The 23,976-nt window shown below is 33.8% G+C and overlaps 2 protein-coding genes across 3 annotated transcripts; one reads left to right on the top strand and one right to left on the bottom strand.

Moving 5' to 3' along the window:
• Positions 1 to 15: 15 nt before the first annotated feature.
• LOC134260598 (transcription initiation factor IIA subunit 2-like) lies at positions 16 to 10,886 on the bottom strand. Its single transcript, XM_062743149.1, has 4 exons — positions 10,708 to 10,886; positions 4,435 to 4,539; positions 2,468 to 2,594; positions 16 to 453 (listed from the first exon to the last, which is right to left on the bottom strand). The coding sequence occupies exons 1-4, from the start codon at positions 10,777 to 10,779 to the stop codon at positions 434 to 436; spliced, it is 324 nt and encodes a 107-aa protein (XP_062599133.1). The 5' UTR covers positions 10,780 to 10,886; the 3' UTR covers positions 16 to 433.
• Positions 10,871 to 23,776, top strand: LOC134260597 (lysM and putative peptidoglycan-binding domain-containing protein 1-like). Of its 2 annotated transcripts, none has more exons than XM_062743147.1 (4): positions 10,871 to 11,077; positions 12,666 to 13,006; positions 20,419 to 20,519; positions 23,653 to 23,776. In XM_062743147.1, the coding sequence occupies exons 1-3, from the start codon at positions 10,871 to 10,873 to the stop codon at positions 20,501 to 20,503; spliced, it is 633 nt and encodes a 210-aa protein (XP_062599131.1). In that variant the 3' UTR covers positions 20,504 to 20,519; positions 23,653 to 23,776. The 2 variants fall into 2 exon arrangements, with proteins under 2 accessions (XP_062599131.1, XP_062599132.1); XM_062743148.1 differs by having other exon boundaries at positions 20,419 to 20,526; positions 23,653 to 23,773.
• Positions 23,777 to 23,976: the final 200 nt, after the last annotated feature.

Below are 23,976 nucleotides of genomic sequence, written 5' to 3'. Positions count from 1 at the left end.
ATAACAAATACTTCATCTGTATAATATTCCTTTAATATACATGAGTTTTGATATTGTCATTGAACTATGTACACAATGCATGAAATGTACAAGACTAAAAGTACTAAATAGAGCACTGTGGATGTATTCTATACATTTATAGGAACAGTTTCCTAAACTTTTGATTTACACAAAACAACATTCTACCTGAATTGCAAGAAAATTGGACCAGTGGCATTTCTTTTTTTGGCCATTTTTATGCAAATGTACAAAGACTCACTTCCCATTTTTCCTACAATTTTTAGGCAAATTTAAATGAAGCACTGAAGCAAAAACATAATTTTTATATCTACAAACTTGTTACTGCTTCTGAAATGCTCATCTTGTAAGATGAATGTGAGATGTTATTGCAACAAAAATATCCAAACAGCATAGGAGAGTCATTTCTTCATATTTATTCATGACCAGATGCACCTACAATGATGAAAGGAAATAATATTTAATAGTCAATTATTTTACCTACTGTGGTTTCATCAATTTTCGTTGGCATCAGATTTTGTGGATTTTGTAAAAGAGACGTTTTCAAGGATGTACGTAATTTCATGGACAAAAGCATTGCCTATACAAATGAATATCATACATGTATTTTTTTAATTCAATGAACATTTGAATTTGTGGATCTGCTCAACAACGAAATCCTCGAAGATTGGTGCTCAATGAATATTGATGAAACCACAGTAATTTAAATATATTTTTATCATGTATCAAGCAAAATTTTAATTCCAGCCTTAGCCACACATCAAACCAGGGTCCACAATATGATCAAGAGGCCCACAGGCCACAAAACACCTGAGTATCTTGACCCTGCCGCTGTTCACCAGATTCCCCCCCCCCCCCCCCCCCCCCCCCCCCCCCCCCCCCCCCCCCGTATTTCCTTTTTTGGCCTTACCCCATCCTTGGGATCACGATTTGATCAATTTAAAATCTACACTACCCCAGGATGATTCAAATTCTTAGATTGGATGCCAGCTAGATGACCATCAAGCTCTGCTCCACGTCATAAAAATGCATCCACAATTCCACACTTGGGATTGTCTGCTAAAAAACAAGTTCACCTGAGCAATTTGGCTCCTGCAGAAATCAGTTCAGTATTAATTTAATTTCTTGTCCGTCAGACATCCATGAATAAATAGTGAACGGGTAAGCAAAGAAATAATAACATTATTACTTTTTTGTAGGTATTTTGGGGTAGATTTTGAAAAAAATTGACTGGACAGATTTTTTTTTACTTTTATCTGATTTGCAAAATGAGCATATTTAAAATCCAAACAAGAGGCCCATGGGCCTTATAGGTCAACTGAGCATCATGCAACAACTTTCTAACCATTGAATTTGGTTTATGTTTCAAACGAGAGGCCATGACATTCACAATTTTGAAAGAGGCACCATTGTTTATCATAAGTATACACTTCGCATGCTTAGTTTGGTTACTTAATACCCATAGGCAGAGTAGGGGAGCAAAAAATGTATTTCAACTGATCAGTAATATTCAGCAATAATCAGTAGTGCCCCAACCCTAAAGGAACACCTGACCCTGGAGCTATACATTTCACAATCTTGGAAAAGGCACTCTCGCTCATCACTAATTTTTTATTAATATCAAGGAGCAGATTTCAAGCATTAATTCCATTACACACCAGTATAAACAGTAAAACTTGTTTAGTACGAACACGGATATTGCGAATTTACAGATATAGCGAAGTCATCTTGGATCCCCAGCTATATAAATTTAATGAATTTCTTACACGGTTATAACAAATTACAGATATAGTGAAGTAATTTTATAGGTCCTAGCGACTTCGTTATAACTGAGTTTTGCGGTATATTAGAATCGATAGAGTCCCACCTTAACACCAGAACCCCCTACTGTACCCTTGACGCAGGGTCCTTGAAATTCACATTTTCGCAAGAAGAACCATTGCTCATCATAGATAGTTCATCTGTTTAATATCCAGGAGATTTTCAAAGAAAATGCAATTTTGTGCATCTCGGGTGGTCGGGCACACGGTTATTTCAAACACTGGGTAATTGCAAGACTGACTCTTATCAGTCCAAGTACTGTGAAGACTTACCACTTGAGTGGTGCATATTATCTCTTGTGGGTTCAAGCGATGAGAAAAATCTGTAAAATTGTATCAGATGACTAAAACAGAATTGTTAGCTTATGAAATCAGGTCCAGCAGTGTCAAGGATTGATGTCCAAATATTATGGCATCATCAACATTGTTTCTCCACACCATCTAACTTTGGACTTTAGCATAGTGTATCTCATACGATAGGAATTATCTGACTTTGGCAATACTATTGGACATTGGAGTCTTGCGTATTACCAGGGGTAATCATGGGAGATTTTAAATTGTAAAAAGAGCAAGACCTAATACCTAAAAAAAGTGAATAACATTATTTCCACTTCTTCTAACTAACTTACTTTTTCCATCACATGCTACTATCTTCACTTTATCACATTTAGCCAACTCCTGAACATCTCGAAAATCGACATTATTCAACACAAATGTCCATACGTTGTCACAAAAGCGGTAGGTATTCAGTTTTCCCTACAAAATTAAACTGATAGATTACCAAAATACCAGATCTGACAGAGGAAAAACTCTCAGACTTTATTTTTTTACTAAAGTTACAATACTTATGGTAGACTATTCCTTACAAAAAGAAAATTGTTATATACATTTCTACAATACAAAGACACATGATCCTTGATGGTTACCAGTTTTTTGTTTGTTTTTTTTTTTTACAAACCAGAAGCTTTTCTCTTATTTTTCTCTATGTATAAATGTTTATGCATCTCAAAATCCCAAGGACAAACAACTTTCAAAATATAGAACATCGGATGAGAATATACTGGTAACTTGGAGAATATTGCTGCCTCATAATTCAAGGTTCTATCCAGAATTGAACTCCCCATATCTGATTTAATTAAAACTGCAAAATTATTACTTTATAAAAGGAATATTTGACATTTTATAGCCCATATTTTTTAATATAAAACTCGAGCTGATTTTAACAGAATTTCTTTTACATTCTTTGTAAAACAGAATATTTTAAAATTTTCCTTACTTGGGGGGGGGGGTATGAACTTGACCTACATTGCACATTAAACACATTAGAATTTTACAGTTTAGGGCCCTGTAGTCTTTCAAAGAAGTTATTTTTAAATTTCAGAGTAAAATTCTGACCCCTGACTGTAAGAATCCATACTTTGAGGACAATTATATTTAACAACATACTATTTGGAGATACTAATATAATTATCCAGATTTTGAAAATTCAGCAGTCATGTTGAAATTCTCTGTCATTTACTTACAGACCAATTTTCTCACTCAAAGTTGGAAGAGGACAAATAAACTTAATTTTAATGTTTTCCCAATTGTAAAAGAATTTACACATTGACAAAGTATGAAAGAAAAATGTACAGCATTTTTTGGTTAGGAATATGCATTATTAGCAGATTTCTTTTCAAACTTGCATTCTTAAGACCCTAGCTAATACACAAAACCATTTTTTCCATGTTTACTATGTCCCTACTGTCATGACCTTCCTACATGTACTCCGAAAATAGTGTTTTTTCCATGTTTACTATGTCCCTGTCATGCCCTTCCTACTCTAACAATAGCGTATTTTAAATGTTTACTATGTACCTATTTGCCCTGCCCTTCCTACGCTGACAAAGTGTTTTTTCCATAATCACTATGTCCTTATTTTCATGACATTCCTACTCTGACAAAGTGTATTTTCCATGTTTACTATGTCCCTGTCATGCCCTTCCTACTCTGACAATAGTGTATTTTCCATGTTTACTATGTCCCTTTTTTCATGCCCTTCCTACTCTGACAATGGTGTTTTTTCCATGTTTACTAAATCCCTATTTTCATGCCCTTCCTACTCTGACATAGTGTTTTTTTTCATGTTTATTATGTCCCTACTGCCATAACCTTCCTACACATCCTCTGAAAATAGTGTATTTTCCATGTTTACTATGTCCCTATCTATAATGTTCTTCCTACTCTGACATAGTGTATTTTCCTTCCTACTCTGACATAGTGTTTTTTTTCATGTTTACTATGTACCTATTTATCCTGCCCTTCCTACTCTGACAAAGTGTATTTTCCATGTTTACTATGTCCTTATTATCCTGCCCTTCCTACTCTGACAATAGAGTATTTTCCGTATTTACTCTGACATTTGTGTATTTCACGTTTACTATGTCCGTACTGTCTTGTCCTACTCTGACAATAGTGTATTTTCCATGTTTACTATGTCCCTATTTTCATGACCTTCCTACTCTGACATAGTGTATTTTCCGTATTTACTCTGACATTTGTGTATTTTCCATGTTTACTATGTCCCTCCTGTCTTGTCCTACTCTGACAATAGTACCTTGAGCTGTATCCTGTTCTTCACTCGGTTAGCCAGGGCTGTGTTGATTGCTTTGTCAAACTGGAGCAGAACCTTCAGTGCCAGCTGAGGAGTGATTTGTCCACACTGTCCAAACATTCATATTTTTCTAGTCAGTAAATGTTAATTAAGTTTGCAATTTCTTAAAATATCAAAAATTTACTTTGCTTATGCTGTTGATCAAATAAATACATGTACAACCATTTTGAAAAGTGAAAAAAAATTGAAAACATGTAAGTTTATTCTCTCTTAAATAATTATGCCACAACACCATAGATATATTAACTAAAGGTACTGTAAGCAATGAACTCACTAAATGATACCCTCTACCTCCAATATGGTTATAATGGCAAAATCCATGTTTTGCTCAGGGAGACCCAAAATGAGTGTCAGAAAGTAGAATAGGAGGTGGACAATGTATTTATGTAATAAAGAATCTGTGAAAGTATCATTAAATTTGATTAAGTTTTATAGGAGTTGCCAATAAGACATGGGTACCCTTCAACATTAAAAAAACATAGGTAATCAGAGATTACAGAGCTCACCTCAACGAATGTTGTCTTTAAGTAAGGCAAAGTCACACAATTAACCAACAAAAAGTGTACATTCCAGAAATGAAAATATTTAAGCAATTTTGATCGAATACATCGAAATAGACCTACATAAAAAATTTAAACTAGTTGTTCATGAAAATGTAATTAAAATTAAGCATCTGAAGCAAATTTGAGAGTTTTCATCTCCTGATGCAACATTTGTGCAAGTTTGGTTTGGTTTATACAATGTTATATAAGCCTTCAAGTTTTTTGGTAATTGACCTGCACCCATAACTTTTACCTGGTCTATTATCTGAAAAAATGTATGTCGAATTCAGCATCCAAAGTAAGTCCATTAGTGTGCATCCTAAGATGTATCGTCCATGCAAGTTTGCTCATTATAGGGCTCATAGTTAATTGGAAATGATACATTCATCACAAACTAACATTTTCACTCATCCACAAAATGTAGGTCAGATTCAGCATCCGAAGCAAGCCTGGTAGTATGCATCCTTAGATGTATCATCCATGCAAGTTTGGTCAACATAGGGTTTATAGTTACTTGGAAATGAAACCTGCACCAAAAACTTCAACCTGTTCACTCAACCAGAAAATGTAGGTCAGATTCAGCATCTGAAGCAAGCCCGGTAGTATGCATCCTTAGATGTATCATCCGTGCAAGTTTGGTCATTAAAGAAGTCATAGTTACTTGGAAATGAATTATGCATCAAAAACTTTAACCTGTTAACTCAACCGGAAAATGTACATTGTAGATCAGATTCAGCATTCGAAGCAAGCCTGATAGTATGCATCCTTAGACGTATCATCCATGCAAGTTTGGTCAACATAGGGCTTATAGTAACTTGGAAATAAAACCTGCCCAAAAAAATTTAACCTGTTCACTCAACCGGAAAATGTAGGTCAGATTCAGCATCTGAAGCAAGCCTGATAGTATGCATCCTTAGATGTATCATCCATGCAAGTTTGGTCAACATAGGGCTTATAGTTACTTGGAAATGAAACCTGCACCAAAAACTTTAACCTGTTCACTCAACCGGAAAATGTAGGTCAGATTCAGCATCCAAAGCAAGCCTGGTAGTATGCATCCTTAGATGTATCATCCATGCAAGTTTGGTCAACATAGGGCTTATAGTTACTTGGAAATGAAACCTGCACAAAAAAATTTAACCTGTTCACTCAACCGGAAAATGTAGGTCAGATTCAGCATCCGAAGCAAGCCTGATAGTATGCATCCTTAGATGTATCATCCGTGCAAGTTTGGTCAACATAGGGCTTATAGTTACTTGGAAATGAAACCTGCACCAAAAACTTTAACCTGTTCACTCATCCGGAAAATGTAGGTCAGATTCAGCATCCGAAGCAAGCCCAGTAGTATGCATCCTTAGATGTATCAACCATGCAAGTTTGGTCAACATAGGGCTTATAGTTACTTGGAAATGAAACCTGCACCAAAAACTGCACCAAAAATGTTAACCTGCTCCAAAAACATTAACCTAGCCATTCCTTTGCTGAAATTGCAGCATCTGAAACTTTGACTGGTACAATGAAACACATTAGAAGCATCTTCCATGCATGTCTAATCAATATAGGACATAGAAGTACTTAAAAAGAAAACTGCTCCAAAAAACTTAACCTGGGACGCCAACGCCGACACCGACGCCGACGCCGAGGGTATTACATAAGCTCCCCCAACTTCGTTGAGGTGAGCTAAAAATGGCAATGTCCATGTTTTGAAACCCAAAATATGTTTCTAATTAAAAAGTTAAAATAGAGGTCACAATGGCACTACGGTAAATCTGGAAATTTTTACTATAATAAATTTTTAGCAAATTTGTGCATGCATTCAATGTGCAAAAATATTTTTCTAAAAAATAAATCAGCAACACAAAATTTACACAAAAATTTGCTGAATTAATGTTCTGACTATTAAATGTTGGCATCATTTAATATTGTATCTACAAATGTAATTTATACATGTGTAGTATATTTCTACATATATATGCGTAACATATAAACTGTTGTGAAAAACTTAACTTTTAATTACTTTTTAATTTTACCGCTAATTCGCAAAATTTTTAAAGGTAAAAATTAATCAACAGCTTTTTGACCCAGATTTGTAAAAATAAACTGTCATAAAAATATCCAGATTCCAAATTCTGTGAAAGTCTCATTTAATTTCATTCATTGGTAAAAGAGGAGTATGTTGCAGATATGAGATGTGTTCCCCTGAGCGTAACAAACAGATGAAGGAACATACAGTGTGAGACAGATGGACGAATGTACTGACGGACATCCCAATCAGTATATACCCTCCCACTTTTCAAGCAGGGGGTATACACATAGGTAATCAAAGTTTTTCTTCAATAAGAAGAGAGAATTTAAGTCAATTGTGCATACTATGCAAAAAATGAACAAATAATGTTTGATAAACAAGTTTATCAATAAGAAACTTTTTACATTATCATTGTTTTCTATAGGTTTTTTTTCTTTGCTAGATATTTAAATACCTTGTAAATGGGGGGGGGGGGGGGGGGGGAATTGAGAATCGTTTTCTCTTTTTTTTTTAATTATTTTTACTAGGACATTAATACAGAAAAATTATTGAAATCTATTTAAGTTATAAACAAAAGTTTTATTTTTTAAAACAAGAGGCCCATGGGCCTTATAGGTCACCTGAGAATCATGCAACAACTTTTAAACGATTGAATTTGGTTCATGTTTTAAGGTAGATGCTATGGCATTCACAATTTTGAGAGAGGCTGGCACCATTGCTTATCATTACAATAAACTTAGTAATTGCTTAGTTTGGTTACTTAAAGGGGCTGAGTGGTCGTTGCCATTTTTAGACTATTTCAATCTCCTTTAGAAGATCTCCATATAAAGATATACCAAAACAATCAAATTTTAAAACTGATATGTATGAAATTTTTTTGTCAAATGATAATTGACAGCTAAAGATATGATATATTAGGGATGTGCGATTTTATCGGTATACCGGTATATCGCGATTTTTTGTTGCGTGATACGTATCGTGATACGGAGACCTAAATACCGGTATTTAGGTACATATTATAAACTCCAGAAATTATTCATTTATTTGTTCAATCTTTCAAATTTCAATTATAGAAAGTCTAAAAAATGTTGTAAAATGTGAAAAGAACGGCATCTTACCATCCAAACATGATTAATTTTATGTACATAAACATTTCAAAAAAGTAAAATTTTATTTTTCTAGTATATATTTAAGAAAAATAATGACAATTCATTAAAAACCATTGTAAAAATTGCTTATAAAATATCACGATATTATCGTGATATTTTGGGAAAAAATCGTGATATATCGCGATACGAAATTTTTGGCGATACCCATCCCTATGATATATATCAAAAAATTTTATTTATATCTGGTGGTTAATTTGTTTTTAATTTGTTGACCCCCAAGCCTCCTTAATACCCATAGGCAGGGTAGGGGAACAAAAAATGCATATAAACTAATCAGTAATATTCAGCAATGATCAGAAGTGTCCCTACCACACATGAACCCCTGACCCTAGGTTCATACATTGCACAATTTTTGAAAAGGCATACTTGCTTATTAAAAATGTTTGATTGATACCAAGAGGCAGATATCAAACAATTCATTTTCAGTATATAAGTCGAGCCCTCCACCTCCCCCCCCCAATGGTATCCCTGACCTAGGGGCCTGGAAATTCACAATTCTAAAAGAAGAGCCCTTGCACATCATAACTACTGAGTATGTAGGTACATTTAGTTTATTTGCTTATTACCCATGGGCAGAGAAGAAGATTTTCAAAGTATTAATGTATATTCACTATATAATCATTATAGAGCCCCACCCTAACGCCAGAATCCCTGACCCTGGGGCCATGAATTTTGGTAGAGGCATTCTTGCTCACCATTGCTATGTCCTAACTTAGTTTACTTAATACCTAGGAGCACAGAAAAGATTTTCAAAGAATTAATGCATTTTCACTTAATAATCAATAGAGCCCAGCCCTAACACCAGAACCCCTGACCCTGGGGCCCTAAAATTCACGATTTTGGTAGAGGCACTCTTGCTCATCATAACTATGTACTTAGTTTGTTTATTTAATACTCAGGAGCAGAGAAGAAGATTTTCAAAGAATAGTGCATTTTTCACTATATAATCAATGGAGCCCCGCGCTAAGACCAGAACCCTTGACCCTGGGGCCATAAAATTCACAATTTTGGTAGAGGCACTCTTGCTCATCATAACTATATACTTAGGTTGTTTATTTAATACCCAGAAGCATAGAAGAAGATTTTCAAAGAATTAATGCATTTTCAATATATAATCAATAGAGCCCCACCCTAAAACCAGAGCCCCTGACCCGGGGGCCATGAATTTTGGTAGAGGCATTCTTGCTCACCATAGCTATATTCTAACTTAGTTTACTTAATACCTAGGAGCACAAAAACGATTTTCAAAGAATTAATGCATTTTCACTATATAATCAATAGAGCCCAGCCCTAACACCAGAACTCCTGACCCTGGGGCCCTAAAATTCACAATTTTGGTAGAGGCACTCTTGCTCATTATAACTATGTACTAAGTTAGTTTATCTAATACCAAGGAACAGAGAAGAAGATTTTCAAAGAAATAATACATTTTCAATATATTATCAATATAGCCCCACCCTAGCAATAGAACCCCTGACCCTGGGACCATGAATTTCACAATTTTGGTAGAGGGCTCCTTGCTTATTACAATCATGCCAACAGTTTGACTGCTTGATTCCAGGTGTAAAGAAGATTTTTAAATATTGCACTAATTTCAGTGGTTTTGCCCCCACCCCCCAGGCCCCAAGGGGGCAGGGACCATGAAATTAATAATTTTTGTTCCCCTTCCCCACAGATGCTATATGCCAAAATTGGTTGAAATTGGTACAGTGGTTTCAGAGAAGAAGCTGAAAATGTTCAAATGTTAACGCCGACGAACGACGCACAAAGAACGACGATGGACAAAAACGGATAGCAATAGGTCACCGTGTTTATTCAGGTGACCTAAAACGTATTAAAATGATCAATGAGCTATACGCATGCTAGGAATTTTCCTTACATTTCAAAAATTCTTAAATTTCTATGAGGGAGAAGTGGTCTCCCTAAATTTTAGGTCTAGGTCCCTGTACCAAGTATTTGAAGCAGACTACTGCTGGAACTCTTCAACATCAGAGGCTTTATATTTTGCTGGTATTCGAAATGAAAGTTTTATAGTGATGGGAATTAAAAGGATGTCCAAAGTAAAAAAAGTTGAAGCGGACTGATAATTCATTTCTGCCCGTATTAATCAAAACAAGCACTCAAAGTCAGAGCACAAAACCCTAACTGAGATTATGTGACAATGGTCAAGGATTCGTAGAGACACCAAACCAAAATTTTTAGTCGCTTACTTTAATAACCGATCTGGAAAACTTAAAGTTATAAGGGTATTTCTTATTATTTCACACTAAAATTAATAATAAAAGTGAAGGAGTAGTTGACAATCAGATCTGCGTATATCATAAACACGCTGGAGATGAGTATGGCATATTTAATTCCTTCCTTGTGATATTTTTACATAATACCAGAACTGTGTTACATGCTTTTCCGTCGCAATTTCTTACTTCCTGTTTCAAAACCATTTTTACCAGAAGTCTGTATAAAGGAAAGGTTTGTTTACCGATATCAATTCGTCAAGACTTTCCTGTAACGTGTGTCCAAGGGTCGTATTTCTGTACAGTTGGTAGCTCATATTTTTTTTCTTTTCACCGACTCTCGACGTAAACAAATTTCTTTTGTATTATAGATTTTGTAAAATTACAAAAAACGCCTTGCCGATCACGATGAATTTTGTATCACGTGATTTTGCTTTGTCCAAAATGGCGGATGACTGCAGCGGGACCGAAAGTCAGCTGCTTGGTAAATTTGTAGAACAACAAACCAAGTATGGAACTGCAACACGATTAGTGGCAAAATCTTCTTTATTGGTAAAACACAGAGTGAGTCAGTCGGATACTCTGATGGGAATCGCCCTGAAATATGGATCTTCGGTAAAGTTTTTTAAAACCATATTTTAAATACCAGTTCTGCTCAAGATACGTAGAGACCAAACTATTTGCGATGTCATATTCTGATAAGCTATAAGGGAAATTTTTTTGAATGCAAACTTCACAACAGTACTGTTTTGTTCTATGAGTAGACCTATATGAAATGATGAGATCAATCGGCCGCAATGCTCATCTGAGTGTTTTCATATTCCAATTTTCGACTTCGTCTCCAGAACCACGAACTGGGTCAATTTTAACCAAACTCAACAAAGATTAAGTTTGTTCAAATGAATGTTCACACCCTTTTCAAGGGGAGATAATTCAGAAAGAGTGAAAATGTGATGGCTTATTGTTCAACTCTCTGTTTTTAGTAGGACTGGGTATTGGCCAAAGATTTTGTATTGCGATATATTGCGATATTTTTAACTGTATTGCAATATGTATTGCAATATTTTAAATGTTATAAAAATGGCATTTTTGTATTATATTAACTTTAATTTACATGCAAAATGTAAATAACTATGATAAGTAAGCAAAAGGGGGAAAAAATCTTGTTGATTTTATTAGATTTCTGCTTTGAAATACACCCATAAAACTAACAGAAATATCATCTATCTTACTGTTTTCGGTTCGACTTTTTTTTAATAACTCTTTGACCTTTCACACACGAGGGAGAAAATTACATTATCATATATTTATATTTAATGAATTAACAAAAATAAAATTATAACTACTGTAATACATAAAGTACAACCGGTAAGCATTTTGCCAATTTAAATCTCCATAATTTTCATTTTGCATATTACAACTTCCAAAAACGATCGGTTTTTTCCTATTGTTTATTGTAAATACATGCAGATATCTCATTAAATTATTTACGATCACTCAATCAACTGAAAGATATGAAATATATTTCTAGTGTATTTAAGGATTTAATATGAAAACAAAATGAATTTATTTTCATTCTAAATGAGCTTAAGTACAAAATAATCAGTAATTCATTTTTATTTTCTGTCATAATCATTAATTTTATATGATTTAATTTTAATAGTGAAAATAAAATTTTAATTTTCAAAAGATTGACCTTAGTACCCTGACTTTTTCAATGATTAATTTTTTTTTCAATTTTAATATTTGGGCTAATAACTTTTTACTTGTGCCCAACTTGAATTTTTAGATTGCATACCCCTGGTAGTATATTTAGTATCACCACTTTTTACTCTTTGTTTGCGTTTTCTTTAACCTTATGAATAGTTTCGTTCTTAAATTGTATCGTATTGAAAAAATTGAATTGTGACACAAGTATTGCAATTTTCTCAGGGGGCTTAAATAAAACAATCTATCTTACTGTTTGACTTAATAACTACCTTTCTTACATTTATATTTATATTTAATGATAAAATTCCTTCGTCTAAGCATTTTGCCAATTTACAGATATTACAAAAACGTATTGCAATACGATATTTTTTGTCATTGCAATATAACAAAATATTGATATTTGTGCCCAACTCTAGTTTTTAGGTTTGCTCACTCTGTTTTCTCACTTAAAAAAAAAACGATTGTGAATTATGATGAATGTATTTTTTTCCAGGTAGAACAAATTAAAAGAGAAAACAAGTTATGGACAAATGACAGTTTGTTTCTAAGAGAGCACCTGTTAATCCCAATCACTAATGAGTTTGCAAGTGACTTACCTAAAAACTGTGAAGTAATAGAAGTTGACAATACCCTTAGATCTCGTTCTAGTAGCTCAGGACTAAATTCAAACAATCCTATCACTGAAAGTGAAAGTGAAAGTACTGACACAATGAAGATTGAAAAAAACAAGTCAGAGAAAGAATTAGATACCTCTGGACAAGACTTCCTTAGCAAGTTTGACAATTCATTTGCTGTTTTAAAATCCAATGTGAAGAAAATGGAACAAAATACAAGGTATTTTTTTCTTTTATTAAATTTAATTATTTACATGATTTAAGACATTGATGATGCAGTTCAATTACTTTCAGCACAGGAGGTGGCGGTTTTATCTAGCAATGTAAATACAATAAGGCCATAATAAATAAATTGCTAGATTCTCATCCGAATTTTTTTAAAAATCGAGATGGGCGGGTGGCTTTATAGCTCTTCTGAGCCAAAGGCTCAAAGAGCTAATGCTATGGCCATTTGTGCGGTGTGCGTTAACTTTTTAGAATATGGGCCATAACTCAAGAACCCCTTGGCCAATTATTGTCAAATTTGTCACAGGATATCCTTGGCCCAAGGGCTACCATTTGTACTAAAATTAGGGGTGGGACCCTAAAACAAGGGGAGATAATCACGAAAATAAAATCAAAAGTACTGGTTGCTAAAAAATCTTCTTCTCCAGAACCACTAGGCAGATTTTCACCAAACTTACATACAAGGGTCAGGATATGTTGAAGAATAAAAACTGTTCAAGGCATGACCCTGGGGCAAAGGGCGTGGTCTCAAGGTCACTTCAAAGTTGACCAAAATTTACACTTATTAAAAACGTTGATATTTTGCTTACTATAATGACTAGGATCATCAAATCTTGTAAGTTGATGCATCTCAGGACTTGACATCATGTTAATACAAAAGTAGGTCATGGTGACCTACTTTTTAAATTTACGGGCTTTTGTTTTCAAATTGATATGGAGGCATATTTTGGACACTTTAAGGCCTATGATCATAAAACTTTGTCAGTTGGTGCATCTTGGGTCCACAAACAACATCAACTTAAAAGTAGGTCATTGTGACCTACTTTTTGAATTTTATGGCTAATCTTTTCTAAAACATTTAATCCAATTATTTCAGACACCGAGAGGTTTAGAATCACCAAATCTTGTAAGTTGATGCATCTAGAGGCCTTAAAACATATTTATCAAAAAGTAGGTCACTGTGACCTACTTTTTGAACTTTGCAGGCATTTGTTTTCAAATTGTTTAAAAGATATATCCTGAATACTATTAGACCTATGATCATCAAATTTTGTCAGTTGATGCATCTTTGGTCTTCAGAATATGTCGACCAAAAAGTAGGTCGCTGTGACCTACTTTCGACATTTTATGGCTAGAATTAAGTATCTCGGGTACTAATTAGCTTAGAATCATTAAAATTTGTCAGTTGATGCATCTTGGGTTTTCGGAGATTAACGACCAAAAAGTAGGTCACAGTGACCTACTTTTGACATTCTATGGCTATATTTTAGTATCTCAGGTACTTATTGGCTTAGAATCATCAAACTTTGTCATTTGATGCATCTTGGGTTTTCAGAGCACGTCGATAAAAAAGTAGGTCACAGTGACCTATTTTTGACATTTTATGGCTAGTTTTATGTATCTCAGGTACTAATTGGTTTAGAATCATCAAATTTTGTCATTTGATGCATCTTAGGTTTTCAAAGCATGTTGACCAAAAAGTAGGTCACAGTGACCCACTTTTGAATATCTCAGGTACTGATTGGCTTAGAATCATCAAACTTTGTCAGTAGATGCATCTTGGGTTTTCGGAGAATGTCGACCAAAAAGTAGGTCAAAAAGTAGGTCACAGTGACCTACTTTTGTCATTTTATGGCTATATTTAGGTATTTCGGGTACTTATTGGTTTAAAAATCATCAAACTTAGTTATTTGATGCATTTTGGGTTTCGGAGAATGATGATCAAAATATAGGTCACACTGACCTACTTGTGACATTTATGGCTATATTTAAGTATTCTAGGGGTACTTATTGGCTTAGAATTGTCAAACTTTGTCAGTTTATGCACGTTGGGTTTTTGAAGAATGTTGACCAATAAGTAGGTCACTGTGACCCACTTTTGAATATCTCAAGTACTTATTGGCTTAGACTCATCAATCTTTGTCATTTAATGCATCTTGTGTCCTCAGAAAATTTCAATCAAAAAGTAGGTCACCATGACCTACTTATAGTATTTTATAGTTACATTTAAATATCTTCAGCTCTAACTGGTTAAGAATCATCAAACTTTGTCATTTGATGCATCTTGGGTCTTAGGATAGATTGTATAATTGTATAATTTATCAGAAGAGCGATTCAAGGCCCTTGGGCCTCTTGTATTTTATATTTTTTATTTTTTCAATTTTGCAGGTTTTTTTATTGACCTGGTCAATCGGTGTAATTTTATCTACAATACCCGAATAAAAGTCATAGTAAAGGTTCAATTATCTCTTACTTCACATAATCACCAATCTTTTACAACCAATGACCCTTGTTTAAAATATATATGCATGTATTACAGCAATTACCATCTTTTCAGCTGTCAAAATCATGTCGACTTTCGCGGGATTTAAAACGAAAGTAGAATGGTAGATGAATGCCGATCCCAATCAGAATTAAGACGAAGAAAAACAGAAATAAAAAAAATCGAGGCGGGGGTATAAAATCGGGGCGGGCGGAGATGAGAATCTAGGAATATTTTTATTATGGCCTAACTACTGAGTTTCGCAAGTATTATGAGCAAACTTCGCTGGTTATTGTTTACAAAATGTATAAATTTATAGATAAAACTGCTTACTCCTGTGCTCTCATCAGCTCTACAAAAAAGATTTTATTGCATATACATTGTACCAGCTATAAAAATGATAATCCATGGATAATTTTGCTTCACTAATTAAAACAAGTGTTAAAGTACTACATGTATTTCAGCAACGATATGCATATATGCTATGTTATTCATTTGTACACTGTGCCAAAATGGTATTGTAGAAAGAACATGAAGAGTAAGCATATGATAATACCTATAAAAAATGGGCATCAACCCTTTTGTCCCAATTAGCTCCATTTCACCATCTTTCAAAAATAATTAGTGGCATTTGGACTTTAACCATGATTAGTTTAGGAGAAAAAGGAAGACATGTTTATTCAACATTCAGTACAGAGCTTGTATTTTGATGAGTGGATACTTATGTTTGACAATGTATGTAATCATTTAATACATACTAAACTAAAGTAATCCTTGCTGAGAGCAATAAATAGAAGTACATTCAACTCTATTTAATCTTTATCATGCTTATACAAACTAAGCAAGATCACATAAAAAAATCCTGGATCACATGTTTTCATTAGTTTCACAGCTAATTGTTAAGACTTTCCAAAGCTTTAAGGATATCCGATCCTCAGCCAGGAAGGATAACTCCAAAAATCCATATTTAATTTGAAATGCATCAAAATGAAGCTTGAAAATGAAATTTTTTCATGCAACAATTTTCATTATATCCATCTTTATAAGATTCAAGGTTTTTTTGAAGTCTTAGAAATGGTCTTATAAAAGTTGACATTTGTACCCTATAAAAGGAAAAAACAATTATATAGTTTTAGAGAAATAAGTTTTCTTGAATCCAGCCTTAGATACCAATGATTATTAGCATTATATGAAATGAGAAGTGATTTGTGGTGTTTTGTAATGATAGCAAAAGCCTTTTACACTATGTATCATAGAATACATGATGGAAATAGAAGACAAAAAATACCAAATAAGTATAAAAATCAGGACAATTTCTCTGAATGCCTGGATACCAATCGTTTTTTAACCTAAAATATATTTGTTGATGAATTTGCAATTAGAAAATGCATAGCTGATATTCCTATTCGCTTTTTCTGCAAAAATACTGGAGATTTGACGATTTTCCCTATATAATATGATTAACTTTAATCTTTAACTTAAAAGAAATACTGTGGATAAATTAACATAACTCTGTGGATTCAGAGATACTTTTATGAGCACTTTTGCTTACTTAACTGCTCATTTTATGAACCTGAGGATCGGACTACCTTAAAATGCATTTTGATTAAACAAGCTAATTCAGAGAATCTGTCTCCCTCACTTGAAAGAAGAGTATTTGCAGATCTTGGGAGGGGGCACTTTATAAAAGGCATGCTGAGCTTTAGGGAGTTATGATATGAAATTTCTTTGAAAAAGCTTCTTGAGATATCACCAAGAAAATATGATTTTATGACTTTGACCTTTTGACCTTAAATAGGGATCTTCCTTGGAGTTGTAGTATAGAGTTTCACTGCGAAAGCTCAAAAGCTTCTCAAGATATCATGCTGTACAGTAAAAAATGTATATGTTACAGTAAATACTGTATGTGAAATTACAAATTTCATGTATTTCCTAAACCATCCAGTAAATAATTGTATTTACTGGCTGTTTAGGAAATACATGTAACTACTGAATAGCTAGGAAATTCATATGTTTACTTAAAAATTTTAGCCAATTTTACACGTTTTTATTGAACTAAGCTGGATGACTATATACATATGCTTTAAAACATTCTGTAACTAAACAAATGCTAGTGTGAATGCTTTTGAAGACGGAAATGATAAGAATTGTTTCTACAAAGCTGACGTTATACATTAATTACCAATTCTGGACAAGATTTGGACAGTCGGTGGGGGGGTGCATTGTGTTTCTAAAATTCCATTTAAGGTTCCTAAATCCTCTGCTCACTCATATTGAATGTTGCTTTAACCCTATAAGACTTATGATTTTCCAAAGGAAATGTATTTTATAAGGAAATAAAATACAGACAATTATATCATAGCTTGCAAAGCAAAATTAAACAAAAAAGACATTTCAACTTGACAAATCTATAACAGAATAATAGACGTTTATGTCATTAAGAGTTATCTCTCTTATCAGAGTATCCAGGATCCTTAAGAATGCCTTAAGGTATTTCCATCCTCCTTGTGATGGCGTAAGTTTTTAAAGAAACTTTTATTAATTTAAATTCATTCGCAATAGAAAAATATCTTTTGGAAGAATGTTTTCCATGTGTGTTGAAAAATTGGTTAAGTAAAAGAATTTTGAACATATATAGTTTATTCATTTAATCAATTAATTTTTAAAAAATATTTCTAAGGACAATAACCCTTTTTTGTGTCTCTTCATTCAGGTATTTTCTTTGTAAAACAGATACCTTGATATTCACAATTCAAATATATTTATAAGGAAGTAATTATTTTTGAGCTTTCAATATCAGATTGATGTACATGTATTTGAACCAGTTTTTACAAACTTTTTATTAGAAAAATGAAAGCAGTGTATCATCATGTTTATTTTGGTAATATTCACAATTAATGATTTTTTTAATTTTATGAATTTATAAATAAAGGTTTATTCAAATATCGTTTATTCACATTATATGCTAACCAATATAAACATATATTATACTTTCATGTAAATTACTTGAATCTGATTCGTTGAGAAACATTTGATAAAAAACACAACTACCCGCTCAGAATAATGAACCACACCCTCCTGCGTAGCAACAGTCAACATTGCTTGACGACGGGTGGTATTACAAAAATAGCGACTGCGCGGAATTTATGCACGCACGGTTCACTGTAAAATGTATTTGTATAAAATATTCAGTATAATATAATAAATACTGCATGTAGTTGAGTGTAACATTGAAAATTTTCACCCCTCGAAAACCACTGTCAACCTCGGCTGCGCCTGGGTTGACAATGGGGCCAAGCTTAAAAAATTCTTTGTTTGCAGTTGCCGACCTATAATTTTTAGACTTGGTAGGTAGGTAGGCATTCTTTTTTTTTTTCTTTGAAAAAAAAAATATTTTCAGACTTTTGTTACATAACATTAAATAGAGTTTTTCATATGTCTACTTGACATGAATATGCCCCACTCTTGATATAAACTACTGATTATGAAAGAAAAAAAATTGAAAATGAAACAGTTTCAATATCCTGAAAAATTTGGTAAAAAATAATATTACAAAATGGCTTTAAAAAAGTTTGGGTCGGGTGCATGTTCAGTGGGTCGGTAGGCAACTGCAAACAAACGATATTTTATTTTAGGCCTGGTTTTCTTGGGGTGAAAATTTTCAATGTTACACTCAACTACATGCAATATTTATATATTAATATACTGTGCATCTGTTCATATTTTATGATTCATATTTAGATTATCTCACCAAAACACAGTCAGTAAATACATGTGAAAAGTATTGAAAAATTCAGTAAATACACATATTTCCTAACTGAAATCAAATGCATGTATTTCCTAACTGAAATCAAATACACATATTTTCTAAGCAGAATAGGAATTTCAAGTATTTCCTATAATTCAGGAAATACACGAAATTCCTGATTACACATATATTTACTGTAACATATACATGATAAAGAGTTCTCTCTTTTACTATTGGAATAAAACAAAGTACATTTTTACTGTATAATTTGAAAATGCTGAATTTCAATCAAGGTTAATTAAGGGAAGTATTAAAAATAATTGAATATTTGTCAAATAACAGAAATTTAAAACTACAATCAAGAGATGTGAATTTGGCAATAGCATCCTAACATTTTACATGAAGTTTGAAATAAGAAGTATGAATCAAGGATATTTGTCATGGTTACAAAAAATAAAAATTTCTGTGAATTTCATTTATGACTAGTTTTGGTCTGATTTCAGTGTAACTTGAACAAAAGTAGACTACTCTAAGAATCATATTTCTATCAATTTTTAATTTTGATGAATGCATGGTGTTGCCATGGTTACTAAAACAGAAATTTCTGTGAAATTCTTGCAAAAGACTACTCCTATAATTTGGATCTCTTCATTCTAATTTGGCATGCAAGGGTTACACTATATTGAGAAACGTAATTCTCTTTTTGACAGTGATGAACATAATGTTGCCATTGTCACTTAAAAGAGAGATACCTGAAAATTCTTGCAACGGGGTACTCTGTGTATAGTTTATGGTTTATGACAGATTGAAATTAATTATGGGACATAAGTCTGTCCCTTAGCATTGGAGTAGCAGGGGAGTTGAGGGTTTATACCAGAATAAATGGGGGATTACACGATTAAAGGTGGGGAAAATTCCCTGGCCCCGTTATCTTCATGGTCTTAGGGCAAACCTGTTTGACACAAGAAGAGAGACACTTAACTAGGAACCATTCTATTTATTGTTGTTGCATAGCTTCAAATTCAAGTCCCACTTCTTCATTTGGTGAAATACAAACCAGTAGAGCTGCATGCATAATCTCATCAGAGACCCTTGGTTAAAAAAAGGCATTCTACTGAGAGAACAGTGGACCACTGTTAATGATGTTATTCATAGAGAAAGTTCACATGATTTTAAGGGGCATCTCAAGATTGAAAAGAAATGGAGCTGGTTGTGCAGTGTTGGTTAGCCCCACATAAATAGACAATCTGATCAGAAACTTTGGAAATTAAAGAATAGATTGCCATGTTATAACATGAAACCAAACTTGCTTGTTTTCACACATTTGGATACAGTCTTACTGATGGTTTAAGTGTGTTATTTTTATAGTACTCTAAATATGGAGTCTCTTTTTCAGCAACACAGAACGATCTGAGACTGTGTGTGTTCCCCTCGACAATAAATATGACCTTAGTTCTGTGCTCCCGGACACTGACTGTTAGGTTAGGACAGATCTAGGTACAAGGTTCTTATTTATTTCCAAGCTTACACATGTATATAACCAGGAAAACTTACCTGATTTAAACATGCTTATAGAAGAAGGGAGATGTCCTAAGTAGTCAAAACAGGACATCAGTAGAAAGCTAGCAGTCAGTAGAGTCTTAATTAATCCTCGCAAAGCACACATTCTTTAGAGTTTAGTATCTGTAGCATAATATAAAGCTATATTGCAACATTTTTAGCTCATTGGAACAATTATGATACTGCTTACTTAAGATTTTCTATTTAATCAAGGTTTGTCTGTTGTCCTCGTGTCTGTCTGTTAACAGGTCTGACTTCTCTCTCGAGCAAGGCACAATTCAACTTTGAGAGACGAAAAATCAAGATTTTTCAAATTTAAAGTCTGGTGGAGATATTTTTAAAAAAATGAAGTAAATTTTAGATGTATATCATCAAACCTAACCGGGAAATTTCAGTTGCATAACACAGAAGAATTTTTTGCTAAGTACCATAAACACTTCCAAAACTCAAATATTTATACATATTTTTGTCCGTCGTCATTCGTCGTGCATTGTGCATTAACATTTGAACATTTTAAACTTCTCTGAAACCACTTGACCAATTTCAACCAATTTTGGCATATAGCATCTATGGGTGAAGGGGAATAAAAATTGTGAATTTTAGATTCCCTCCCCCCCCTCCCCCCTAGGGCCTGAGAAGTAGGGCTAAAAACCCCAAAATTAATGCAATCTTTAAAAATCTTCTTTACTCCTGGACATCAAGCAGTCAAACTGTTGGCATGATTGTAATAAGCAAGGAGCTCTCTACCAAAATTGTGAAATTCATGGTCCCAGGGTCGGGGGTTCTGGTGTTAAGGCAGGGCTATATAGATCATAAAGTGAAAATGCATTATTTCTTTGAAAATCTTCTTCTCTGCTCCTGGGTATTAAATTAAGTAACCAAGAACATAGTTATGTTGAATAAGGCTGCTTCTTCCAAAATTGTGAATTTCATGGCCCCTGGGTCAGGGGTTCTTGTGTTAGGGTGGGACTATATAAATCATGTAGTGAAAGTGCATTATTTCTTTGAAAATCTTCTTCTCTAATCCTAGGTAATAAATAAACTAACTAAGTACATAGTTATGATTAACAAGAGTACCTCTACTAAAATTGTGAATTTCATGGCCCTGGGGTCAGGGGTTCTCGTGTTGGGTGGGGGCTCATTGATTATATAGTGAAAATACATTAATTCTTTGAAATACTCTCCTGTAATCCTAAGTATTAAATAAACTAAGTATATATTTATGATGAGCAAGAGTGCCTCTTCCAAAATTGTGAAATTCATGGCCCCAGGGTCAGGGGTTCTGGTGTAAAGATGTAGGTGATTCTATTGATGTAATAGTGAAAATGAATGAATTCTTTGAAAATCTTTCCCTTTACTGCTGGGTATTATGCGAATGATCTAAGTATATACTTATGATGAGCAAGAGTGCCTCTTCCAAAAAGATTAACTTCAGGGCCCTTGGGTCAGGGGTACAGTTGTGTGTGTGGGGGGGGTTACATAATCTGGAAATTAATTTTAAAATGATTTAATAAAATTTCTTCTTTGGTTATAATTAACCATTTGTGATGAGGGAAGATATCTTTTTGAAAATTTTGAAATATGTGGCCCCCAGCTAGGGTCAGAGGGTGCACGACTGGTTAAAAGAATGTTTAAATGCAATATTCTCTTTGTTACTCTGATCTGCCTCTGGGTATTAAGTAAACAAAGTAAGCATGCCAAGAGTATAGTTATGATAAGCAATGAAGCCTCATTCAAAATTGAATTTCATGGCCTCTGGTTTAAAACACAAACCAAACTCAGTTGTTGGAATGTTGTTACATGATACTCAGGTGACCTTTAAGGCCAGTGGGCCTCTTGTTTTAATAAGTATCCGGTACTTTTCAAAAATGCTCAAGATGCTGTCATGTAGCTTTCAGCTCATGTGAGCTTAAAATCTATGAAAAACTTTTAAACCCACGTTAAGTCAAATAAATATGGGAACATCTTCATCTAATGTAAATTTGCTTTCTTACCAAAAAGCCTCTTCTACCCTTTCAGGATGGGTTTAGACGGATCACATAGTACAATTCTCTGTCATCCTTCTTTCAGTGAGGTGTGGCATTCTCAAAGCTACATAATTAACATCTCTCAAATTCTCATTGGTTAAGAAATGAATAACATAGTAACTTTAAATCGTTGATGACAACGATGACACAACTTAGTCTTAAGCCCCACCTCTCTGCCTTACGAAACGCTGACATTGGATCATTGCTACACTCAATGACATTTGCACAAATTTCTATCCCATGTAATACTATATTTCAACAGCCATTGAAAGGCTGTGTGAATTTCAGATTCTAATGATGTTACTTTGAGAATGCCATGCCATACTGTAAGTCCAAGGTTAACAGAGAATTGTACTATTTTAATTTTTTAAATACTTGATTTTTTTAGCTAGTCATCGTACGAGCAATGTGGCCCAGGGGCCCCTCTTTATTTATGGTTCCCACCCCCCTCTTTTATAGAGGACAATGCAGTAAAAATAATGCTAGCACAGGATATGTCAAATTAAAAAGTAAAAGGGATTTAATGTTTCAAAAAGAAATCTGATGAGCTAAAAAGTGAAACATACACATTCAAATTTTGCAAATAAACTCTGAACCTGTCCTTTAATATTGCACTTAAGGTAAGAGATGATGCCCATAAATTTTATATAGATTTTACTGGCATAGTAATTATTGTAAGTTTGATTTAAATTAAAGGTCTACAAGACTTAGTTGTGCATTTTCTTGATGTTACATGATACTCAGGTGACCTTTAAGGCCAGTGGGCTTTGCGGATTATAAAGCGTAAACTGACCCAAACCAGGTTATAATCAAATAATTTGGCCAAGAATTAGAGTCATTCCTCAAATATTCTCATCTTCCACATGGAATATATATAAAACTTGCTCATAATATTTATGAATCTTTTTAGTATGTAAATATATGAACACTTCAGCAGGAAGTGAAATACAACTTCATGTTATTGTATCTATATACATCTTAGTTTGTATAAAAATATACATAAATAATGTCAAGTGCTTTAAATAATTTCTGTTTTGATTCAGCTTTTCTGACGACCTCCACAATCCACTGATGTGTGCTCCACAAACCACTGCAGCTTCCTCTCACCATTCTTGGAGTTCCTCCTGCAATGGGAGCCCGGGCCAGTCAGAATCTCCAGTGTTACGTATTAAATCTAGAACTCACAAACTCCAGTCCTCCGTCAGTAGTCGACTAGAACAGACAAATGATGAACTCTTCCAGTTATGACAACTGTTAAGTGGCTGTACAATAGTGTACAGCAGTATATAGTTATATAGATGACCCACCCCTCTCATTAATCCCAGAGCCTTTAACAAGGGTTCTGGCATTTGAATTGAAGTATGCTC

The sequence above is a fragment of the Saccostrea cucullata genome, unplaced genomic scaffold, assembly GCF_032062105.1.
Source record: "Saccostrea cucullata isolate Sc308-1 unplaced genomic scaffold, CSIRO_AGI_Scuc_v1 ctg1082, whole genome shotgun sequence".
Taxonomy (NCBI): Eukaryota; Metazoa; Mollusca; class Bivalvia; order Ostreida; family Ostreidae; genus Saccostrea; species Saccostrea cuccullata.
Note: the sequence above shows the minus strand (reverse complement) of the source record. Positions and strands in the feature narration are given on the sequence as shown.

Bases quoted from the DNA above. Each gene is read 5' to 3' on its own strand.
- LOC134260598 (XM_062743149.1), bottom strand. From the start codon at position 10,779: ATGAGCTACCAACTGTACAGAAATACGACCCTTGGACACACGTTACAG. The intron at 2,595-4,434 runs GTACTATTGTCA...TTAATTTTGTAG, and splicing joins AGAACAGGATACAGCTCAAG to GGAAAACTGAATACCTACCG. The intron at 454-2,467 runs GTAAGTTAGTTA...TCATCATTGTAG, and splicing joins AGTAGCATGTGATGGAAAAA to GTGCATCTGGTCATGAATAA.
- LOC134260597 (XM_062743147.1), top strand. From the start codon at position 10,871: ATGAATTTTGTATCACGTGATTTTGCTTTGTCCAAAATGGCGGATGAC. The intron at 11,078-12,665 runs GTAAAGTTTTTT...ATTTTTTTCCAG, and splicing joins CCCTGAAATATGGATCTTCG to GTAGAACAAATTAAAAGAGA. The intron at 13,007-20,418 runs GTATTTTTTTCT...TCTCTTTTTCAG, and splicing joins AAAATGGAACAAAATACAAG to CAACACAGAACGATCTGAGA.